General features: G+C 43.7%; 1 protein-coding gene across 3 annotated transcripts in view; it reads right to left on the reverse strand.

Annotated features, from left to right (window-relative positions):
- LOC128439609 (spectrin beta chain, non-erythrocytic 4) overlaps positions 1-14194 on the reverse strand; it is a 46798-nt gene extending 32604 nt beyond the window's left edge. For all 3 annotated transcript variants that reach the window (XM_053421960.1, XM_053421959.1, XM_053421957.1), the window contains exons 1-21: positions 14050-14194; positions 13786-13937; positions 13332-13505; positions 9629-9720; positions 9422-9502; positions 8766-8881; positions 8553-8665; positions 8155-8342; positions 6880-6997; positions 6608-6766; positions 6192-6494; positions 5937-6087; positions 5398-5534; positions 4901-5050; positions 4140-4508; positions 3840-4054; positions 3615-3752; positions 1407-1647; positions 1154-1312; positions 605-735; positions 266-491 (exon numbers count right to left, since the gene is read on the reverse strand). In XM_053421960.1, coding sequence (XP_053277935.1) covers positions 266-491; positions 605-735; positions 1154-1312; positions 1407-1647; positions 3615-3752; positions 3840-4054; positions 4140-4508; positions 4901-5050; positions 5398-5534; positions 5937-6087; positions 6192-6494; positions 6608-6766; positions 6880-6997; positions 8155-8342; positions 8553-8665; positions 8766-8881; positions 9422-9502; positions 9629-9720; positions 13332-13505; positions 13786-13937; positions 14050-14194 — 3558 coding nt within the window. The remainder of the gene's footprint in view (positions 1-265; positions 492-604; positions 736-1153; positions 1313-1406; positions 1648-3614; positions 3753-3839; positions 4055-4139; positions 4509-4900; positions 5051-5397; positions 5535-5936; positions 6088-6191; positions 6495-6607; positions 6767-6879; positions 6998-8154; positions 8343-8552; positions 8666-8765; positions 8882-9421; positions 9503-9628; positions 9721-13331; positions 13506-13785; positions 13938-14049) is intronic.
- Between the last annotated feature and the right edge of the window lie 9224 nt (positions 14195-23418).

The following is a 23418-nucleotide window of genomic DNA, read 5'->3' on the forward strand; positions in this document are numbered from 1 at the left end:
AACTTTTTTAACGGTGCAAATCTGAAGTTAAGCAGATTTCTGTGATGCAGCTGCAGCAGATAAAGGAGGTTTTGCTAACGTGCACATCAGGTAATGTGGTGGTGATGCAATGTCACACAGGAAGCCAATCACATCGTCACAAGAAGTCGTTGACATGAATGTCCCCACCCACCAGATTTCAGGTTTCAAGTTATTAAGACTCATTTTTGCTGCTTTTTTACGCATGAAAAGAATTCCGTCGTCCTTTTCTCTTCCTTCATCTCACCTGGTTATTGAGGAAGGACTCCGCCTGTTTAACGTCTCTCAGGAACAGATGGAAGATATGAGCCTGGACCAGCACTTCTCTCCTGCTCTCCCACATCTCCAGCAGCTTGTTCCAGCCGACATCGAGCTTCTGGAGCCACTGCTGCAGAGCGGCCTGAGGCAGAGGGGCCTCCTCGTGCTCCAGCAGCTCGTTCATGGCCTGCAGGCGCTCGTAGTCCTCTTCATATCTGCACAGAGAAAGTCCCCATTCATCATTTTCTCAGGATCTGATGAGTTTTAAGGGTCTTTCAGGAGGATTGGGTTACGGATAAAACACCATCAAAACCATTAAGTCACCCACCGTCCTATCTCCTCCTTCAGGGCAGCGTGTTTGTTGATGAGCTTCTCGGCCTCCTCCAGGTTGTTGGGCAGCTGGTCGGAGGCAGCGGACGTCTGGGTCTGGACCAACCAGGTGAGGAACGAGTCCAGGTCCTGAGAGCGGGGGAGAGAGCAGCACCAGTTACACATCCTCCATTCCACTGGGACCCTGCATCTGTCTGGAATAACGTGTTCTCTCTTAGATGATGAAATTAAAGACAGGTCCTGCAAATTGGGTCCAGATTACTGCCTCTTAGTTTCCTACAGTTTACTTCACAAAGCAAACAATTTATCCAACACCATGTTTCAGTCTTTGTGGTTTTTCTCTTGCCTTGAAGCAGTTTCCTTGTTTCATGTGAAAAAGATCAAACTATCCCTGTAAATAAAAAATCAGGTTTTAATTAAACAAGCAATATGTAAGGTTTCTGCTGCTCTGGAGCACGGGTTGTTTTGCCTTGAAACAACAACTAAGTCAAAGCAGCATGTGTGTTTTGACATGAGAAACAGATTCTTTGTCCCAGTCCCTGTGCACCTGTATGAAGCTCTGCAGCCGGCCGGCCACCAGCAGCGAGTCCTCGCAGCCCTGCAGGGTGCGTTTCAGCTCCTCCCACTCCAGGCTGATGCCATCGAACGGTACGAGAACGTCCATGGTCCGACCGGAATGCACCGAGGCCAGATGCTCCGCCTCCTCCTGCATCACCAAACACAGACAGCGGTAATGTGAGTGTAGCCTTTTATTCAGCTGTTTATATCTGGGGACACAGAACTCATCTGTATTTCCGAACCTGCAGATGCATCAGTTTGGGCTCCAGGACCGACAGGGCTCCCTCCATGGTGGACAGGCGTCTCTGCAGAGCCAGGACTCCTCCCAGGTCACTGCCCACGTACTGGGTGGAGTCGATGGCTTTTCTCTTGTCCTGGATCTGAGACTTGATCTCTGCACACTCCAGGAGGTAGTTCTGCAGACGCTGCATGGAGTCCAGCTGATCCTTCTTCTGCTCCACCAGCTCCACGATGCTGTTCCACCTGGTGTGATGAGGTCGGACAGGAGAGAGGGATGAAGAAAGACGAGGGAAGGGAAGACAAACGTAATTTATTCTTACAACCTACTGGAGATTATTCATGTGCAGAACTAAACGTACAATACGCTCAGGGTCTCTCAGTCACAACAATAACAAAGACCCAGTTTGATGATGTCACGAAGCAGCGTGGGATTGTTAACATCATTTATTACATTTTAATGAATGAATAATTAAACAATGAATAATTGTGATCTATTATGAGTGACCGATGCAAACTGTGTGTGTTATAACAAAGCCTCAGGTAAAGATATTATTTGTTTACACACAATCAGATTTAAAGAAGTATAAACTGTAGAACTTTAATTCAGTTGTTCGAGCATCAAATGAAATGCAGCAGATGTGTCGGGGGTTAAAGATATGACAGCTAAAAGCAGCCAATCATATTTAACCACCCTCGTGTAACTCTGGGTGTTTTGCTGATTTTGAAACACAAATCTCAGTGAGTTATTTTGACTTGAGAAGAGACGAGCTGCATCATATTTAAAAACCCACGTTAAACCCGCTGATAGGAGGACTTGCTCTGAAATGTTAATGTCTATCTGAGATGGTTGATTCCAGACCAGGCCTCGTCTGCTCACCATATCGTCACACAATATGTTCCCCTGATTCTGCTCCAGACCAGCAGGTCTCCACACACACACACACACACACACACACACACACACACACACACACACACACACACACACACCCACACAGCCTTGTGACTATAGTGAGGTAATGGCAGCGTCACTGAGAGGCAGACACCGCGCTCAGCAGGTCGGGCAGAAAACAGCTCGGTGACACTGAGCTGCACGAGTCGTCTCACAGATCAGATCAGCAGCGTTTAGGTGTGAATGAAGCCGGTCGCTGCTTCACAAATATGACCTGTACTCCGTGGATGTATTTATACAAGGACGTAGAGGTGAATAAACTCTTTATCTATCTATTTATATTCAACTGATATTGTGATATTATGCAGTAAAAGAGAAACTGAATTTTAATCATGAAAACCAGCTGGTGATTATTTTGTGTGTTTGTTTTTTATTTTCGGGACAACTGCTCTCGCCTCGTCTTGACTGAGGCAGCCAGCACAGATGGTCGCCCTGAGACCAGCTCCACATGCCAAGGTCGCGAGATTCATGGACACCCGGCCGTCGTGCACTCGGCTGCCAGACGCACCAGTGGTCAGTGAACATGACCGAGATGGATAAGAGAAGCCAGGTCCTTTCGCAGGGTGGTCTTGGCCGGATGTTGCCAGAGATTAACATGCCAGACAAACAGAGAGGGAGCCAGATAACGAGGGACTGGTTCAGCAGATGCACAGAAGAGATACTGTGTCTGCTGCCATTTTACATTTACATCTCAGGCACTGATGGAAAGACCAGAGGAGACGTAGAAGTCCAGCATCTTCATACAAGACATCAACTGAGAGGACGTGAGGCGTTGGTGAGAAGACAGTTGAAACACAACTATTACCACTCATCACTTCCTCTCCACTCTTTAGGTGACAGCAGCAGTCACTAGGTACTGGACCATAACTGAGATAGTGGAACATAGAGACCTTTATAAAAAAGTATATGTTTATATATGCAGTTAGCTGTTAATTACGATGTGTATCACTGTCTGTTTCACGTGGAGAAATGTTAGACTCACGTGATGAAGGAAACTAGTGGGATTGCAAACAGTGAACAGAAGATGGCGTCTTGGCCTGAATATCTGTCGTCTCCTCCCAAAATATTGTCCTTGTCCCAAAAGGCTCATTTGTTTTCAGTCGATAGCTGAAGGGCTCCGACACTGGCCCAGGAGGAGTGTTATCAGTAGTGATGTAGTCACTGTAATCTGTGATATTCTATTAGGGGTTTTGTTCAGCTGCTGTCATGTCATTGGTCAGTATTTGTAAAAGCTGTAACTGCAGTTTTGTTACCGTACCTGGAGTTGAGATGGTCCTGACAACCTCTGACCTCTGTAGAAGATGGATGACATCCATCCAGGAGCTGCTGAACTATCTGATTGACATCCAGGATCCTTCCCATCAGGCTGTTCATCTCCTGGTCCAGACTCTCAAACCTACATGAAGGGCATTGATGCAGAGAATCTGTCAGAGCTCTGTATGAGAACACTAAGAGAAATACAAATCTATGAGTGGTTCCTCACCTGTGCGCCACCACCTCCACTTCCTCCAGCCTCTCAGGGATCTCCATCTTGTCCAGCCACTGCTCCTTCTCATCAATCCACAGCTCGCAGGCGTTGACCTCACTGAACATGTGGTAGACGGCGAGGGCGTCGTGAAGCCACTGCTGTCGGAGCACGGCCACCTCAGCCACCTCGGTGTACAGCTGCTCCACCTCGGCCATTCGAACCTGCACCTCCTGCACAGAGGAGAGGAAAGAGCAACGATTACATTAAGAGGTAAATGAAAAGACCAAAAAAAGACATCTCCGACCCTTCACCCACCTCCTGTTCACGGTATCTCGGAGGCAGCGCCACCATGTGTTTGCGCAGCGTCACCACATGCATCCGATGTTTGTCGACAGCCTCGCTGACGCCTCTGTGCTTCTTCAGCAGGGACTGAGTCGAGTACTCGTCATGTCCAAAGTCCTCGCTGGAGACCAGGCGGTAGGCGTCCTGCAGCCAGACCACCAGGTCGTCTGTCTCCGTGGAGAACTGGAAAAAGTGGAGCGCCTCCTGCAGGTGGTCCAGACGCTGCGCCGCCTGGTCCTCCAGCTCCTTCCACTCCTCCTTCACCTCCATGATGCGCTCCTGGATCCCCGCGGTGCCGAAGCTCTGCTCGCTCAGGATCTGCTTCCCTCTCTTCATGGTGTTCTGGAGGAGTGTGTGTGTGTGTGTGGGGGGGGGGGGGGAGGGGGGGGGGAGGGATATCACGTTACAGAGCAGGGACCAGTATTTCAAATTTAACGGTGTGATTTTGAATTTAAAAGGCATTAAAACCAAATCATTATCATGGTCTGAAAAGTGTTTTAGTGGTAAACTTTGAAGAGCTGAGAAAAACATGAGAATCAACATACACTGAGTTCTATGACTCATCTTTTAGGAGGAGCTGCTAATGAATCTTTTTACTGACGTACATGGAGCTCAGAACATAAACTCAAGGTACTGCAGTTATACCAAGTGCTGATTCACACACACACACACACACACACACACACACACACACACACACACACACACACACACACACACACACACACACACACCTGCAGCAGCGACCGGTGAGCCAGCAGTTCTCCAGCCAGAGTCTTGTGCTTCTGTAGGAGCCTCAGCACACTGCTCAGGTCCTTCCCGTAGCCCTGAGCTCCCAGGATGGAGCTCTTCTCTCTGATCCAGGCCTCCGACTCCTCCAGCTCCTGCAGCAGAACACGCACACACTCATTAAGTTTAGATTTTTACTTTAAAACACACAAAAAAACAGACAGGTTTCACAAACTAACCTAAGAAAAAATGTATCTAATGAAATAAAAAATGAGCCAGTGGCCGTAGAGATGGGGGAATCGTGATAATCGTTAATACATAAAGATAATGGCCTCTCTTGACATTCTTACTCTCTCACCTACACACAATTGTCAGGTTCATGAAGTTTAAGACATTTTCAAATGCCCTTCCAATTCTTTTATAAAAGAGCTGTGAAAGAAGCAGGTTTCCAGTGTTTGAGGCTCAAGGGGAATATTCAACACAACCTTTCAAAGCGTCCCACCTGAAAAAAGGCCCAGAGCTGTCTGGACTCCTCCAGCTCAGCGTGTCTCTTCACTGCCAGTTGTTTGAGCTCCTCCAGACAGGAAGACACGTGGTTGACCCGGTTGCAGATCACCTGAGGGTCGCACGGCTGGTAACCTGAGGGGCCACAACATGAGGTTAGTGTCCAGAGAGAGTCTGAGCTGGAATATCAACAAAACTAAACATACACTGAGTTTCCTGGAATGAGGTTTCCTAAAATCTACTTTCCCTTTGAGTCAAGGTCAAAAAGTGCAGATCTTAGTGATCGTTAAAAGCTTATAAAGGTTCAGTACTAAAACCTGAGCCTCTATTGTAATGGTGTGATACTCTTATCAATGTTTAATACTAATAAGTGTTGTCTGGATCTTAGAATTCAAAACAGATCATTTTCACTTTGCTGTGCTGCAACATCTCAGTGTATGAATCTAGAGACAGATCAAAATAAATAGTTTAAAAGGGGTATAACTGTGTGTGTGTGTGTGTGTGTGTGTGTGTGTGTGTGTGTGTGTATGTGTGTACCCTCGATCGTGGTAAATTTGAGCGCAGCTGTGTTGAGCGTCTCCACCCTCTCCGCCTGCACAGCGATGTCTGCCTCCTGCAGGCTGTGTTTCTGCAGCAGGTCGTCCACCTCCAGGAGATGTTTCCCAAAGTCCTTTGACAGCAGCTGAACCTGAGAGGGACGCAGAGGGAGGGAGGGACAAGAGGACAAATGAGAATTAAATTTCTTCTCCACTGTTTCTACTGCTTGTACAAGATGATAGTCTCTCTCCTTACCTGTATGTCCTCCATCCAGTCGATCATGTAAACCATGTCCTGAAAGGTCTTCTGCAGGGCCAGGTTCTTCTCCAGCCGGGTCCTCCTCCCTGCCACCAGCTCCTTCAGCAGAGACCACTGCCCCAGGATGTTCTCCTTACGAGCCAAGATACGTCGGATGTCGTAGTATCCTTCCGTCTCCATTTCTGCTGCGAGTTCCACCACCACTCCGATTCGCTCTTCATACGAGGCGATGTCCGCTTCTATGGCCTCGTGTTTCTTCATTGCCGCCTCCACTGCTGGCAGGTCGTAGCCGAAGTTGTCCTACAGGAGGAGACGAGGAAGAAGAGAAAATGAAACGGGAGCGCCCGAGGAAACGATGGCAGGACAAGTGGTCCAGAGAGGATTGGATTCTGGTTCAGTCCTCAGACCCCTACCTGTGAGACAAGCCTCTGGTTTTCGTTGAGCCAGGCTTGTCTCATGGTGGTTTTGTGGTCAAAGCGCTGAGCCAGCAATTCCAACTTCTCCTGGCGAATCAGCTCTTTGCGCAGGGCCACACCCCTCTCATGCTCCGCCTTCTCTAGCCTCTCCCAGGCCTGGACAGGAAATGACAAAACAGACTTCAGTTGGAGGCAATGTGACGAAAAATACAAAAGGTTAAACAGTCAACGGGAGACTGAATAGAATATGATCCAAGTTGAAGTTGGACCTTGTTGATGTCTGAGATCAGCTTCCCGTCATGAGGCACATAGAGCTTCTGGTTGTTGGCTCTGAGTTTGCTTTGGATGGTGAAAAGAAGAACCTCGAGATTTCCCTTCTCCTGAAACCTGAGTGAGAAACAAAAAAAACTTTTAGAACATTGATACGACCTCTTCTCTTCGTTTTTTTTAAAGGAAACCCTAAATAAGTTATTCAGGGATTCAGCTTCTTGATCAAGGACACAGCTCAGCGTGATGTCAGCTGACAGGGAGCTCTGAGGACTCTGGGTAAAGGACGACTGCTTTGCTCACTGTGCTAAACTGGTGTCACTGGGATTCTTCACTCTGGGGCAGTTTACTTTCTGTGCCTGGGATGTTTGAGTACAAAAGCCCTCAATGTGAAAGTTTTACCTTGAATTAAGAACACGTACAGATGCGTTATCGAAGAAGTCAACACGAGAATTTAAATTCGCACATGGGCTCTTGTGTCTTCTGAAGAATTATTTTCATGATTAATTAATGTCAGAAACAAAGACTCATTATCTGTGCATTTTGTAGAATTAGCATCGTGTGTGTGTGTGTGTGTGTGAGTGTGTGTGTGTGTGTGTGCAGTGTGTGTGTGTGTGTGTGTGTGTGTGTGTGTGCAGTGTGTGCGCGTGTGTGTGTAGTGTCCTTGCATTCTGAATAAATCATAAATTAACTGTTGGTCATTTGTCTTGGACAGAAACACTTGACTCATGCAAAGTGAGTCAACTGGACATTAACCCAGAGTGTAACAAGATGTATTGCATCATAGACTGTGTGTGTGTGTGTGTGTGTATCATCATGGCTGCCTGTGTGTAGTAACACTGATCCTGATGAGGCTGGACTAGAAGCTCGAGGCTCAGTGGTTTCATGCCTGCATCTAAACACAGCAACACATGGTCACTTCCCATTTCACTCCTCATGAGACAAGTGCAACAACAGATGAAAAGTTGATTCTATCTGTGAGAAGTAAAACCTTCACTCATCAGCCGTGGATACAAGTTGAATAACACAAAGATGATTTCTGGGAATAAACGTCGCTGCTGTGGCTTCATTTTCTTCAGTGCATGAATTTTAATTTAGAACAATATGAGTTGAATAATCTGTAAACTTTATCACCAGGCATAATAAAACAAGATGGAATACAAGTCCTAAAGAAATAAAAAATGGGACTGAAACGAATACCTCTTCTCTTCAATGCATAAATCAATAATCATAACTCTGCGAGCAGGACGGATGGTACAGAAGCAAACCAGTCGTACTTGATGGGCTTCTCTATGGTGCAGTAGGTGGTGAAGGCCTGAAGCTGCTGCTGAACGCCGGTCAGTGAGTTGGCAAACTTCTGGTTGCTGATGATGGCGATGGTCTTTTCGATCCAGTCCAGCAGGTCGGACGCCAGCGCTTCGTAGCGGTCGATGATTTTCTCGGCTTCGACACAGTTCTCGAGTACCTGAAGAAGATTGAAAGAGGAAGAGCGCGGTGCAAAGTAATGAAGAAGAAGAAGGTGGAAGACAGGAATGACAAATTGTTCAGAATTATTTTTTCAATCTTCAATTATTGCTGTGTTGCAGCCTGATGACCCTGCAGATCCTTCAACTTTCAAAGTAAAGGCTTCTCCAGTGTCTGTGTTAGCCTGATGTGGATTCACCCAGATTATTACCTTGCCAACCCTCTTGCCCTCCACAATAAGAGCCTTCATCTTGGAAAAGTAGTGGTAGTAGGAGACCACATAGGTGATGATGGACTTTTCATCTGGGTTCTCTGTGTTTACATCTGCACCAGAGGAAGGAGACAGGGAGCAGAGTATTACACATCCGTTAAACTTAAGGTTTAATGTGCTTTGACTGAGCCAGGATCAGTTGAACCCTCTCACCCTCGGGGTCCAGCAGCTTGGTGAGGCCCAGGTTCTGCTCTGCGATGTTGAAGGCTTGCTGCAGGTTATGAGTTGCATTGGAGCGCGTCAGCTTGTGGAACTCTATCAGGTCGGGTCTGCAGGGACCAAGAGGAGCAGAACTTATCGTGTGCTCATGACTCTGAAGGTCAAACCTCTTCTACTGTAAAACTTTCCCTGAAGTTTTGATGATAACCCAGTTTACATCAGAAAAGATGTTATGAAAATGGTCAATCTTGTATCTGTTTGGTGCTGGTATACTGGTTTGATTATGGAACTGATATACTGTGTTATTGAGTTTTTTCACTCATCGCCCCTCCCCCCTCTAGTTGGGTCACTTCATTTCGCCCATTTTGGACATTGGGTGTTTTTTTATTGCTGATATTTGATTGGTGACCCATTAATTATGATCATGTGAAAAACTTGCAGAGAAGCTCCATAGTAAAGAAAAAGCTGTTAAATAAGATAAATTGGATAAATACGTAGTAACAGTGGGGGCTGAATACTTCTAAATATTGCCCAGTCATCGTGTGTGTGTGTCTGTGTTTTGAATTGTCAGTCGTTGAATCACCTTGTGGTTGACACCAGTCCCATCTTCCAATTATAACCGTGAGTAACGTGTTAAAAGTAATTATCACCTGTGTCTGTGAATGAGGGCGTTGAAGGCGAGGCCGTCTCTCCAGCAGGTGGTGAAGTTCTGGATGTTGACCTCAGGGTACCTGGACCACGGAGAAGCTTCATTAAATAGGAACCGAGGAGAACCCTGACACTGACAAATCCACTTAACTCATCGTTAAACATGTCATTTCCCAGTATATACATGTCTATAGGATCCCAGTGCTCACCCTGCGGTCTTCATCTGGCACCAGAGCAGCAGAGCGTCCTTGGCAGAGCGAGTTTCTCTGTTGTCCTCTGTTTCTATTTTGATCACCTGGATCTGAAAGGAAACACAACAGAGACAGTTCAGCATTGACGAGAGAGACAATGTGACACAGACCCGACACCTTTTAATTTCATACACTCACAGTTCAGGCTTTCTGCAAAGACATGTCAGTATCAGCGTTGTTTGCTCCTAATACAACTTTGATTGAACAGATTAAAAAAACGTATGAAAAAAAGATGTGTATTAATGTTTCTATTCTGCACAAACAAATGATGTTGTAAAATATCAAGCCTCAATTATACGCAGGGTTTGATGATGACATCTTCAGAATCACTGCAATTATTTTAAGGGTATTTATCTGTCAGTTGCTGAAAACTGTGTCTACTGTGTCAAATACTGAGTGTCTAAAGTATATTAGTACACGGTAAGTATGAAGAGCAGAGAAGGAGAGAATGAAGGATAAATCATAAGCAGTGATTAGATCTGTTATATGAGAGTTGACCCATAAAGACTCTGATCAGCGCAGAACATCCAATCACAGTCAAATCCTGATGAAACCTTGACTTGTGTCCTGAAACACAGAAGTGAACTCGCACAGTGAGAAAGAAATACAGTCCGGAGCCATTAGAGCGCCTGATGAGAGGTGACAGCCATTCAGCCAATCACGTCACAGTGACATGATCCAAGGTAATTGGGGACCTGACACCCACGAATCAGCTGCTACCCACATCGTTAGAGACAACATGGCACGCGCACACACACACACACACACACACACACACACACACACACACACACACGCACACACACACACACACACTATAACTGAAGAGAGAGAAAAACTGGCACAAGATGTTGTTTCAGCTGCAGAGACATAATATATGAATAAACAAAGAAACAGCTGAAGGATCTGAATTTGGAGAAAGTAGAAATAATTCATCCGTAGACGTTTATTTTAAGGCTATTTTAATACATTATCAACATTTATTTTGATGTAAAACCCATTTCTCATTACTTCTCATGACCCAATGCTAAATGCTTACATGCAAATATGAGAACACTCAGGGAGCTGATATAGAAAACACAGTCTACTGGGTGTAAGAGCGTTATTATTATTTATTATTATTATAAAGTATGGTGCATCTTGTCAAGTTTACATTAACATCGACCAATGGGTCTTGATACAGGTTCATTGTAAAGAGCAATGATCTGTGTGAAAGCACACACACACACACACACATACAGTGAGAGGACCCCCAGCCATATAAACACTATAATTGAAGTTACTGCAAATAATAACACTGTGTTATTATTTGTGAAGTAATATATTATTTGTAAATAATAACACTGTGTTATTATTTGTGTACGGTTCTATAAACGCATTCAGGATTTACCTTTTCCTTCGCCTGTCACTCCTCTGCCCTCTTCCCCCTCTCTTTCTCTCTCTCTCTCTCTCCCTCTTTCTGCCTGTCTGCAGTTTCACTTGCTGCAGTGGTTGGGTCCTATACCTGCTGACTGGGCAAAGCTCACTCCCTCTCTCACCACGGAGGAAGGGGCGAACGGGGCAGTGACTGACCCTGTACACACATCTTAGGATTTGGGATCAGACCTGAGACTCTGTTAGTATCAGAGTTCCAGCTGGAAAAAGAAAATGTCACTGGAGTGTCTGTGGAAACTTGCAAACCACAAAACGTTTCTTTATCATTTCCAATTTATTTCACATGAATCTCCGCTCCCCCGACCAGTCGAGGCAGGTGCTGCCCACATTGACTCTGGTCCTCGAGGTGAAGACCGGCTCATTGTGGGAAATGTTGCTTTCTCTATAAATTGTATTTTATATTTTTATATATTTTCTTGTTATGATGGGATTTGGGGCTTAAAATGTAAGTGAACACCTTTGCCATGTATTTTGTGAAGCACGTTGTAGCCTTGTTTAGTGCTTTTCAAATACAGTTATTATTATTATAACTACATGTTCACATTACTTATGTAAATGAATAAAATATGTGGACACTGATATACTTGGTAAAATACTTACGTTATGTATGTACAAGTTAGTTAGAAACATACTACGATGCCGACTCTGGCTCCAAATATATGATATCAGCTTCATTTCTGTCCACTGGGAGGAAGTGGAGACATATTGTCCATCTTTACATACAGTCTATGGTGAGCATCCGCACAGACAGACACACACACTCGTGAACATCAGTCCCCTTCACTGCTCTCCTTTCTCAGCACATGCAAAATTGAAGAGGCCATCGACGGGCGGCTCTGGGGAGCAGACTGCTGCAGACTCAACTCTGCAGCTGCTCCACTAAACCCACAACACCATCCTGTCGTGGAGCAGATCTGTGAGAAATGTGCAAATCTAAACTGTAAAGTCTGTTTCTAGCGTCGACTGAAATAATAACCTGAATATCCAAGGGTCGCCCAACAAATCATGAGCTAATTCTGCTTGCAGTGCTGTTAAATGTGCTTTGTTGGCAGCCAGGACAATACTGAGTCCCAGGAGACGGCCACCAGGCGGCTGTGCACCGTGAATGTTCCAGAGGGGTCGGAAAAATGCTAAACAAGCCTTTCGTGCCGCGGCCGCGCTGTAGCACTGAAGCGTGATGAAGACAAGCCCTGAGCTTCTGCTGTTCTTACATGGCAGGAAATGATCCTGTATCACTGCTGCTAAGGCCTGGAAACCAGTGCACGTGTGTGTGAGAGAGTGGGACAGTGTGTGAGGACATGGGTGTAGGTATGACTAGGACCAGAGACAGGCAGAAAGAGACAGACAGAGAGTGTGTGTCTGTGTGTGACCTTGTTGAAGAGCAGACTAGAAGGCGACTGCCGCTGAGCCCTGGGTGACTTTCAGGCTTTCTGCACCAGACCCTGCTGTCTGTCACCGTCGCACACTGATGATGCTGCAGCTGTGACAACCTCCGCCCCAAACTCGAGCGCTGGCAGCTCATCCTAAAGGAAGCCACTGCTGATTTTAGCATCCTGGTGCTTGGGCATGTAGCACATGTGGAAGCAACTCAACAAAAAGGCCTCACAAGAATAATCCAATATATGAAACGAATGGGACGCTGCTAACATCACACCCGACCACGGCTCTTTAGAGGAAAGGGTCGGCTCTGTTGATGCTGGACTCACCAGGTCCATGCAGCATGTAAAAAGGTCCTGCTCAGGAAAACCAATTTCCTTCTGCTGGTTCTTATTAAAAGTGCTCAACTGGCGAAACAAGCTTGTTCTGTGAAGCATTCACATGAAACTCAAAGTACTGAATCTATCAGCTAGCTTAGCACTCTGCTTTCATTCAGCATGTGAACTGAGGAGCCTGTGGCCGGTGGGAGAACTCAGGCCTCCACACGCCCTGCAGCTTTCTGCCCTTTGCTCCACGTCTTCTGCTAAATGCATCGATAACCCTGAACCATGATGCATTTCTGACTAAGTAGATTCTCAGCTGATGTGTTTAACCTCAGCTGCTCTCACTCAAACAACCAGGACTGAAATCTTAAGGAGTATTTTTTGTTATGACAATTGCAAAAATCACAATGGTAACACTGTAAAAGTCATTTCTAGCTGTTCCGCCAGATGTAACTCACATCACAAGCATCGATAACAAGTCATCCGATGGTTTTAATATCACCCAGGTGTTGTATTATCGTGTTTACCTGGAAGCGTAGAATAATTGTCCACATGAGGCCCAGAGTGAGACGGTGGTTTCCGTCCACGATGTCGTGGGAGCCGACATTTTCCAGGTGAACTCTCTGCTCCTTGAGGAACTGCAGCGCCTTGTCAACATTCTCCAGGCAGTGGATCCGCATGCGTCCCCGAGTCGGCCTCGGCTGAGACGAGACAGAGACAGAGGCCCAATCACTACTTTATCGTTCAAATACTACAAACATCCTGTGATATGAGAATACATAACACAGACATTAATATTTCTATAAGATACTTTAGAAAATCTATCCAGCCATCAGATTGGATTATACAATGTAAGAACAGGACATGAGGTAAAGGCTTTTTCATCCTCAGTGAAGTACAGGAGAAACAATTAATTTATGTACAAGTGTAATAAAGTATTACAAGGCCCATTATGGTTTGGTAATGGTGTGTGTTTCCCACCAGCAGCTCTCCACTGAGCACCTCCAGCAGTCTGGTGAGCATGTATCCATCTCTCAGGTCGTTGTACAGGTCAGATATACGACAGGACACTCGGGCCAGATGTGAGTTCACCCACTTGGTGAAAGTCTTCTTCTGCACCGCATCTCGTTCATCTGAGAGAAACACAGGAAGCGGCTTTCAGGAAACTAAAAACAACACCGTGCACTGTGTGTACTAATATACCATCTGATGCAGGTGTGTGCTAATCTGTGTGTGACCTCTGACCTGCCAGGGCCTTGATGCGGGAGCACTCGAACAGCTTGGAGCTGGTGCACTCCGTCTCCCAGAACCCGGAGCTGATTGGTCGGTTGTTGTTGTTGAGCTGGCGCTGGGCTTCCGCGTTGTCCAGGTCTGGGGAGGCATTGGCCATCGCGCCCGACGCCCTGAGACACACACACATGAGAACACAGTTCAAACAGACGGGCAGAGAGGACACAGAGAGACAGGAGACATGAAGCCATATGAACACCGATTAAAGGAAAATATCAAAATCAGCTTTAGTGCCAGACTGATATGGATTTAGGGGGCAGATGCCAATATATCAGTCAATATATATATACTAAAAAAAGGCATGTGGCATGTTTTCTGCGTATAGAATCAAAGGTCTCATCCTGGCAAACATAAATGCAGATACGTCTGTCCTCGGACGATTCATATCAACCAACTGTCGGACTCTAATAAGCCCGTCTGTGTTGTCTGCCTTCAAAATAAAGCTTTACTCAGGGAGGACATGGACAGAATGAAGAGGACGGGCGTCACTGCTGTGTTCTCGTCATCCCTGTGTAACCATCAAACTAATCCCCACGTCTGAGAATCTGTTGACGCTTCACACTCCGACTGACTTCACGCACCTTTTAACCCCAATTTACTCACACACGCTCACTCAACTTCACACTCACCATTCCCAGAGAGAAATAACCAGTTTAACCGAGTGTACAAAAAATACGAGTCACAGCAAAAAGAGAAAACTGCTCGGGAGTCCATGAAGAAACACACCTGTCCTTAGAATCAGAGCATTTCACAATAGAGAAGCTTTAAATAAAACCTCTCTGATGATCCAAAGGACGGTGGGACACAGACTGAAAATTATTAGTCTCTCTTATCTCTCCCGTCCTGATGGCTGAGCACCTGACGACCAAAATAACTTCACCAAGAAATCACACGGAGCAGCTTGAGAAGTAAGAAAGGGAAACATTTCGAAAACAGCCAAATGCAGAAGAAGACAAAACACCAGCTGACTTAAAGGCCTGACAGTTTTGTAAGGGTGCAGATATGAGGGAAATATGTCTGTTTATTGACTCTGAAATCAAAAATCTATGTATTTTAAATGGTTCATGACAGTTTATGTCTTGTAAAGTGACGCCCATAGCTAGTTAGTTAGTAGAAGGTTTGGTAGACAGGCAGGCATGTAGATTGGAAGGTAAGAAGGTGATCCCCATGAGAGAAATGTGAATATTCCAGCAGCACAGATACAAAACAAATACAGGTGAAATAATAGAATTAAATTGAATTAAATAAAATCAAAAAATGCATTGAAAAATAACGATATAAGAAATAGTTGTAGTGATTGATGATGGTTGTTAACCAGCAGAAGGCAGAGCATGTTTAAACATGTTTGTGAAAGAAATTGTTGTTTGTTTGTTTTTATATATATAATTTATTCTCTACGACGGACGATAACGTGTTCAGGTTCAAACATGTAAATATGTCAGTTCATCTCATGTTGTCGTGCACACGTGACAGATAGAAAACACAGGCAGTGGTTTCTCCGGGAAAGAGCAGATGTGCCCACAGGATATGAAATATGCCATTTGGTGCTCTTCTCCGAAGCTGCACACGCTGGAGGAATCCATGTTAGCGTGTTGTGGAAATCACACCCTCGTCCTCACTGAGCGTTTCCACACGTCGGGCCGAGGGACAGAGCTGATGTAGAAATGTCATGATGGAAACGTCCTGCAGCTTCTGATTTACACTTTTCTGTGACTTCCTATTGTTTTTTAGCGATTACAAAAAAACAGGGAAATACACCTTGAAGACAAGTTCCCATCATTTTGTTACGGGCGACATTTTTGAGTGGCAGGCACTTTTATTTTGTAACTTATTTAAATGCATTGGTTCCTAAGATGTCAATATGACAAAGAACTATAACTGAGGCTTGCTATTTTACTGTTTAACCATAAACAAAGGAAACAAGCGTACTTCTTATGTAGAGTATAAGCATGGATGCATAAATTATTTTATTCTGTAAAACGCTGATGCAGACATGTCTGTGAAAGGCTCATAGGTTCACATTGTGCATCTGAAATTAAAGAAATTACCCAGATCTATTTGTAGTTCCTGTGCCCCCCCCCCCCCCCCATCAGATGTATGTTGGGATTCTCTCAAGGCCCTAAAACTGCTCACCTCTCTCTGCACCACAGGAGCCCTTGTCCTTGAAATGCCTTGTAAGATAACACAGAATGAAAAATGTCCTTTCCCTCTCAATCCCCCTCAGCCCTCTCCCTTCCCCCCATCTCTACCTCCCTCTCTCTCTTTCTCTCTCTCTCATTCTCTCTACCTCAATCTCCCTCTCTCTCTCTCACACACACACAGAGATATCCATCAAATAAATTAAAAAGACAGATGCACCAATGCAAAATTCACAGATTTAATGTGAAATTAATGAAAGTCTGAACAGCAGGATGTGTGTTTGTGTCACATGTTTACATTAATTAAAACTGGATCAAAGATTTTAATGATTACGAGTTGGTGGTTGATTCATTATGATTCCGAGTGAATGATTAGAAGTGATTCCGTGGGACTGAAGCTGCCGTGAAGGGTTCACACGTTTCCCTGACTTTTTCTGCTTCAACCTTTCTGCTGTAAATCTCTTTGTCCTCCACCTCTTTTTATTCTGGCCTCTTCCTCCTTTTCCACCGCCACAAAACCCGAGCTCACAGTTGTCACTGTTCCTAAACCACTGGAAAACAACGCAGCCGTATCGAGTAAATGTCACGGTGCCCTGCACGGCGGTGCGAGGAGGGGTAGTTGTGCTCATGCACCTAGCTGCTCTCCCTGGAGTGAATAACAGCCAAACATTATGGTGCTTTCTGTGGGATGAGGAGGCAGATGGTGGACTGCAGCAGAACCCAACACAAAAGAAAAACCAGTATCAACATCAGCTTGTGTGCAGTTATGTAGAGGTGCTAATCCCACTGTGCAGGAAGTAAAACACCAGTTCTACACAAAACAGTGTAAGGAGTACTTTAAGTATTAGTAAGTATTTGAAGTAATGCAGTCCATACTGGACAAACAACTATTTTTGCAGATTAATCAGATGGTTATATTCTTGAGAATCATCGATAAAGTTATGAATGAAAGTGTCCAAAAGTATAAAGTGAATTATTGTAATAATATTGTGTATGTTTGAACGGAAACTCTGTGTCGCTCTGTCTCCAGACACAGATAAGAGATGAGAGATCGATTCCTTCTCAGGAAGATTTGGATAAAGATAAAAAGAAGTTGTGACTTCTTTAATTTGTTCACATCCTGTTGTCAAAAGTTGTTTCCTTGTTATTTTCTGGGATGTTGATGATGAAAACATGTAAAATGGTGCAGTGGGATTGAGAGTTTGACAGAACAGCTACAGCAGATAGAGTAATGATTTAAAACTTTGAAACTCTTCATGAGCTTTTTAGGGGTTTTGTATTTATTTGCAATAATATTTTATTTTTTTAAGAACTGCAAAAGCTGCACTGGATTTATATTATATTAGCTTATCTGAAACGTTTTGTCTCACTGCAACTGGTACAGTGTAATTCTTTAAAAGCCATGTGTGATTATGAGTTTTAAACATTTACCATTTAACTGAGATTATAAATAAACTGTGAAGAAGTACGAGTTTTGACATAATGATACAGTATGTACTGCCGTTAGCATGATAACCAGCTGATCTACGATTGTATGAGGTCGAAAAACTCACGGTAGAAACCTAAAGGAGAGAGGAAGATATAAGTATGTATAATATCACAGTTACATGTGATGAGATCATTGGATTAGAGGGAAATCAATATCTGCCCCACAACTGCAAGTCCACATCAGTCAAACTGCTACACTGTCAGGTCAAAATACTGTGGTGTGTGTGTGTGTGTGTGTGTGTGTGTGTATATATGTGTGTGTGTGTGTGTGTGCGTGTGTGTGTGTGTGTGTGTGTGTGTGTGAGTGTGTGTGTGTGTGTGTGTCCTCTGCTTTGCCATGATCCTTGCCTAACCTCCCCCATCGGGTGTCTTTCAATCAATCAGACTCACAACACAGAGGATAGCTCTGGTGTGTTTGTGTGTGTGTGTGCGTGTGTGTGTGTGTCTTTGTGTGTGTGTGTGTGTGTGTGTGTGATTGTGTGTCTGTGTGTGTGTTATCACCTTTATTCATAATAATCAGACTCAGCTGTTCAGGAACCAGTCAGCCCCGAGGCAAGAGAATCAATGCTATATCTGACAATAACACACAGACACACACACAGACACACACAGCCTGGAGATCTCAGATGGAGAAAAGACAAAGAGAAACGTTGACCTCTTAAAAATTGTATCTACATTCAGAACAGTTGGAGTTTTCAGTCTCACACCAGCAGCAGCAATATCTTCAAAACATGGAGACCAATGTGAAAAAACTTTAAAAGCGTATTCCATCCATTTGTTAAATATACCACGGAGAAATATTAGGTTTTGCTTTATTTTCAAGAATGGTCTAACTCAAAGGAGCAGAGAGTCCTGACTGTCCCCTTTTCCTAAAAACGCATGATGCCACTGTCCAAATATTTAACCTAGTGTATCTTTGTCTAAATCATGGAAGGTAAAGATGGACGACGCGTGTCAACTTCCTCCCAATATCCAGAAATGAAGCCAAATTCTCTTGGATATGTGCGCTGCCATGTTGCCACCTCATGAAAATGACTGTACAGTTACTAATAACATCTCCCAACATGTGTTCCTGCTCAAATCTTTATCAATAAGTCAAAACTACAGCAAACGAGAAAGCATAACCACAAAGTGTATTTGTGCTAACTAAAGGAGGGATCATCATATGCCTGTGTCATTGTTTCTTCAATCAATATAATTTTTTATTTATTTAAAAGCTCACTGCTCTTCCGTGAGCTTCAGTGAGTCCCGGACAATAAGTGTGTATATGTTTAATGTTTAAAGGATAATCGTCTTCACACTGCACATATTATTTTACCCGTTTTCAAATGCTGTATTAATTCAGCTTCTTTACTACAGTGTTAAAAATAAAGTGCTGAGTAATGCTGCCGCCCTCCCAGCAGCCAGGACGTGAAGTCAGGGATCAAAACCTAAAAGGACGAAGCTGCACTGAAATGAAAGTGACGAGAACATCCGCTGCTCATTTCGCCTGTCGTCCATTTATTGTTGTAATAAATTGTAAATATATGATTTAAAATCTTCGATCATCTTTTCGTGATAAAAACACAAACTGGAACATATGACTGAGATGAAGGATGTTTCTTGTTCTTTCTGGAAAGTGGGTCTGGTTCTGGATCTGAGGTTTGTCTCAGATCCAGAACTCCACAGGTTCACACGTCAGAGTCAACTGTTCTTACACTGAACCATCAAACACTGAACCAGCAGCAGCCTCTCTGATCTCTCCATGGAGCTGGATGAGAGAGCAGTGTGTGTGTATGTGTGTGTGTGTGTCTGTGTGTCTGTGTGTGTACATCCCCATGTACAATGTATGAGAGAAATAATGGTATAGTGAAAAACACATATTTTTAACTAAATGAATCCTAAACAAACTCCTCTATTGTACTGCTCGACTTTACAGGTGTTAATTGGTTAACTGCAACTAATGATTCTCATTATCAATTCATATTAATTATTATTAAAGCTGCTGCGTTGATTATTTGGTCTTTACATTCATCACAAAATAAGGAAAAGTCCAAAAAACTCTGTGAGACGCAAGGTGACGTCATCAAGTCGCACATTAAGTTCAGTCAAATATCCAAAATACAAAGACACTGAATTTATAACCAAGTAAAACAAAGAGTTTATTCAATCAATGACCTCATAGTGTCAGCGGTTATATGTATGAGTTTGTGTGTGTGTGTGTGTGTGTGTGTGTGTGTGTGTGTAGAAGCATCAGTCATACTTTCTCCTCTTAACCACTCACCCTTATTATCATCCCCAGCTACACTGTTGCTTCTTGTAACCACAATAAACCAAGAGGCCAATGGAGCAATGAAAGCGTCCCCCCCCCCCCCACCCCCACCAACCACCACCACCTGTCTCCTTTTATTATCATTCACCCTTTTTTTTTTTAAACTGTCCTCTCCCTCTCCTCCCATCCTCTCTGCCTGGCCTCCACACGTGTGTTCTTGGCTTTTAGCGATTGGCATGATGCCTCCATGTTACCGAAGAGTGACAATACTCTAATCGTTCCAGAACAACGGCCACACCAGGCAACCTTGAAACGAGCACTTAACCCTGAAAACGCTGCACGACAGCAGAATATTCAGAGGCCGAAGACTGAGCGGCTCGTTTATTTATAAAACTATATCACTGTCATCAAGAAGGGAAAAGAGCAAATTTCATTTTCCATTCACATTCCCAACCACTGTGGATGTTCACCGGACAAAAACAAAATCAAAAGTCCAATTCCAGTTTGAGAAATTGACAGGATTGGTTTAGTTAGTAAAATATGACTTGGTCCAAATGACACCCATAAGGATCCAATCCCGACAAGCTGCAAGTGCATTTTCCAAAAACCTTTTCGATTAATCTAGTTCCATATTTTCCAGAGGTTATATTTTCTGATCCTCTGCTAACCTCAACAAAATAAAAACACCACTCAGGCCCAGAGCAACATTTACTAAAAAGACCTGAACAGGCTCCAGGAGCATTTTCCCCAAAAAACGTTTCTATTAATATAGTTCCAGTTTTTGAACTCGACTCTAGAGGAGCTGTAGCGCTCCTCCTGTCATCGCATGGTTTCTGTATAATAATAAAAGCTTTCTATTCTTAATCAGCACTTGTTAGGATTTGATTCTCCATTAGGACTCGACATGTCACCTTTCTTGAACCTGTTGGTTCTCAGGTCTCAGGTGAAACTGTTTTAATAAATGTCATCTTCAGGAACTGGAGTGCAGCCGAAGCAGATTTGTGCTAAAGGAAAGTTTAGCTCCTCTGTTTAGTTCCTGGACTTTTGTAGATGTTTGAACAGTTTGTTTTGAAAAGGGGAAACTTACACAAACTGTTCACTTACAAACGTCCTTCAATCAAAACGTGAGCAGGGAAATGTAAAGGCTCTTAATTAATAATAATAAAACTGGATCAATATCATTCCATAAGTGCTGAGGCAGCGGAAACACAGATCTATGGTGGATATATTGAATTGTGTGTCCTTGTTGTATCTAAAGATTTCAAATCTCTAACTGGAACTAAGATCACACGTGAAATTCACCCAAATATGGAAGAAAACACACCAGGAAAGATTTATATGAAGATGCTCTGTTGTTTGTTTCTTTCCCTTCTTATTATTTAGCTGCACTTATGATCCAAAAATAGGCTGAAGTAGATCAGGGACATCTGAGTGTCCGTCTCTTTAGAGGCTAGATTTTGAGACAGATGCAGAGAGGGAGACATAATCAAAAGACAGAGAGTAAACGATCAGGAGGCTCGATAGATACAGAAAGAGACAAGACAAAGAGGTTAAAGAGACATAAGAAGGAAGACGTGGAGGAGGAGAGGGAGAGAGGGAGAGAGGGAGAGAGTTGGGGAAAAGGAAAGAAAGTTTAGGAGCAAAAGAGAAACAATCAGCGGGAAGATAAAGAAAGAGAAGGAGAGAGAGAGAGAGAGAGAGAGAGAGAGAGAGAGAGAGAGAGAGACACCTGCCAGTGTTAATCAGTCAGTGGCAGCAGCTCTGTGTCTCTGTTTCTCTAATGGAGAAAGAGAGAGACACACACACACACACACACACGATGGGTCAACAATATCTTAGAGATATTTAAAAATCAAGTATCAAATAAATTCCCTTTGCAGCATCTGAAGAAATTTAGTAAAACATCAATATTCTCCACGATGAGTCATCCCGACACTCTGCCTGATGCAAAGAAATTGATGTCATCGCATCACATAGACATTAATTCAAGTTAAACTTGCTAAATATATGTTATTATATATAATAATATGTCATATGTGAGGACTTGTGGCTCTTGTGTTCATCACTGTCACTAAAACCCATTTCTGTATATAAGCATCACAGGGTTTGCAAATTAATCTGATTCATAAAATCCCAACAGGCTTCTTCTGGCCTTTCTAAGTATGAAATAAAACTTTGGAAAACTGTTTCAGAAAGTTACGCCTCCAGCTTTTATTCATCCCACCGTCCATCACGTTACTTGAAAAGGAAACATCTTGCTTCTCTTACGTCTCAGCAACCTTTGCACTTTGTCTGTTTCTAGGTTTTAATCCCAGTTTTTTTGTGAGTGTGTTTTTATAATTATAAGTGTTTTTAGGGCAGGTGCAATATTCCACTCACTTTTATTCTGCATTATTCTCCTACACGTCCTTGTGTACTGTTTGTTGTACATGTCCTGCAGCTGCTGTAGTACTTTGGCCCAAGAAAAGTTTCCCCACGGGGACAATGAGGTATATTTGATTTGAAGTTTGTTCCTCCTGGGTCTGATATATTTCTCATTTCTGTGTCAAATAACAAGCAGTGATGCACAATCAGTCAACTCAATGTATCTGATAGTCTGTGTGATATTTAGTTCAATGACATGAGAACCTACCCCAACCTTGAATTTGACTGTTATAAAGATTTATAGTAAATTTGATCCAGGATGATCTCACTTTGCAAAAATATCCGAAACCGAGGCTGATGTTCCAGGGATGGAGGTTCTCTCGCTCTATTGCACAGACACACACACACACACAGGCTCCCTCACTGTGACTACACACAGTGTGCACTTTACACACTGCATTGAGTCTCTTCCACTCACTTCACCCCAGCAGAGTGAAACAACATCTGTAAGCAAGTGCAGCAGCCGCCGCCTAGTTCTGAGTTGGCAGGACCACGAGTCTTATTCCCAACAGTCACCTTGTGGTGGGATGAACGACAGAGCGGCAGCAGAGAGCGGCAGAGTCCAGGAGAGGAGGCCGCTCATCATCCAGAGGATGACGACAAGCAGGAGAGGGACTCCATACTAACACTGAGCTGTGCAGTGATCTGTGATGTAGCAGTCATCGTTTCAAATCCATATCTTTTTATAACGTTTGACCTTGATAATGTGTACAATATGTGTATGTACACTATATCGTATAATAGTAAGCACTATAAAAGTTACTAAAAAGGTTGGGTTCTGTTATTAGCACCAGATGTACCAACGTAAAATAGTGCGAGGGTCACTTGAAGGTGTCAATGTGGACAAAATGTTGAATATAACATATCTAGTTTAGTATCGTAGAAATGTCAGAGATATGAGACATGACACCATTAGGTGTAGTAAATTCACTAAATGAACCAAACTGATGAGCAGCCTCTTGTGTGTGCGTAACAGAAAGACTTCATCTTCCATCAAATACAAGGTTAAAAACTTTCCATCTG

The sequence above is a fragment of the Pleuronectes platessa genome, chromosome 5 (assembly GCF_947347685.1).
Source record: "Pleuronectes platessa chromosome 5, fPlePla1.1, whole genome shotgun sequence".
Lineage (NCBI taxonomy): Eukaryota > Metazoa > Chordata > Actinopteri > Pleuronectiformes > Pleuronectidae > Pleuronectes > Pleuronectes platessa.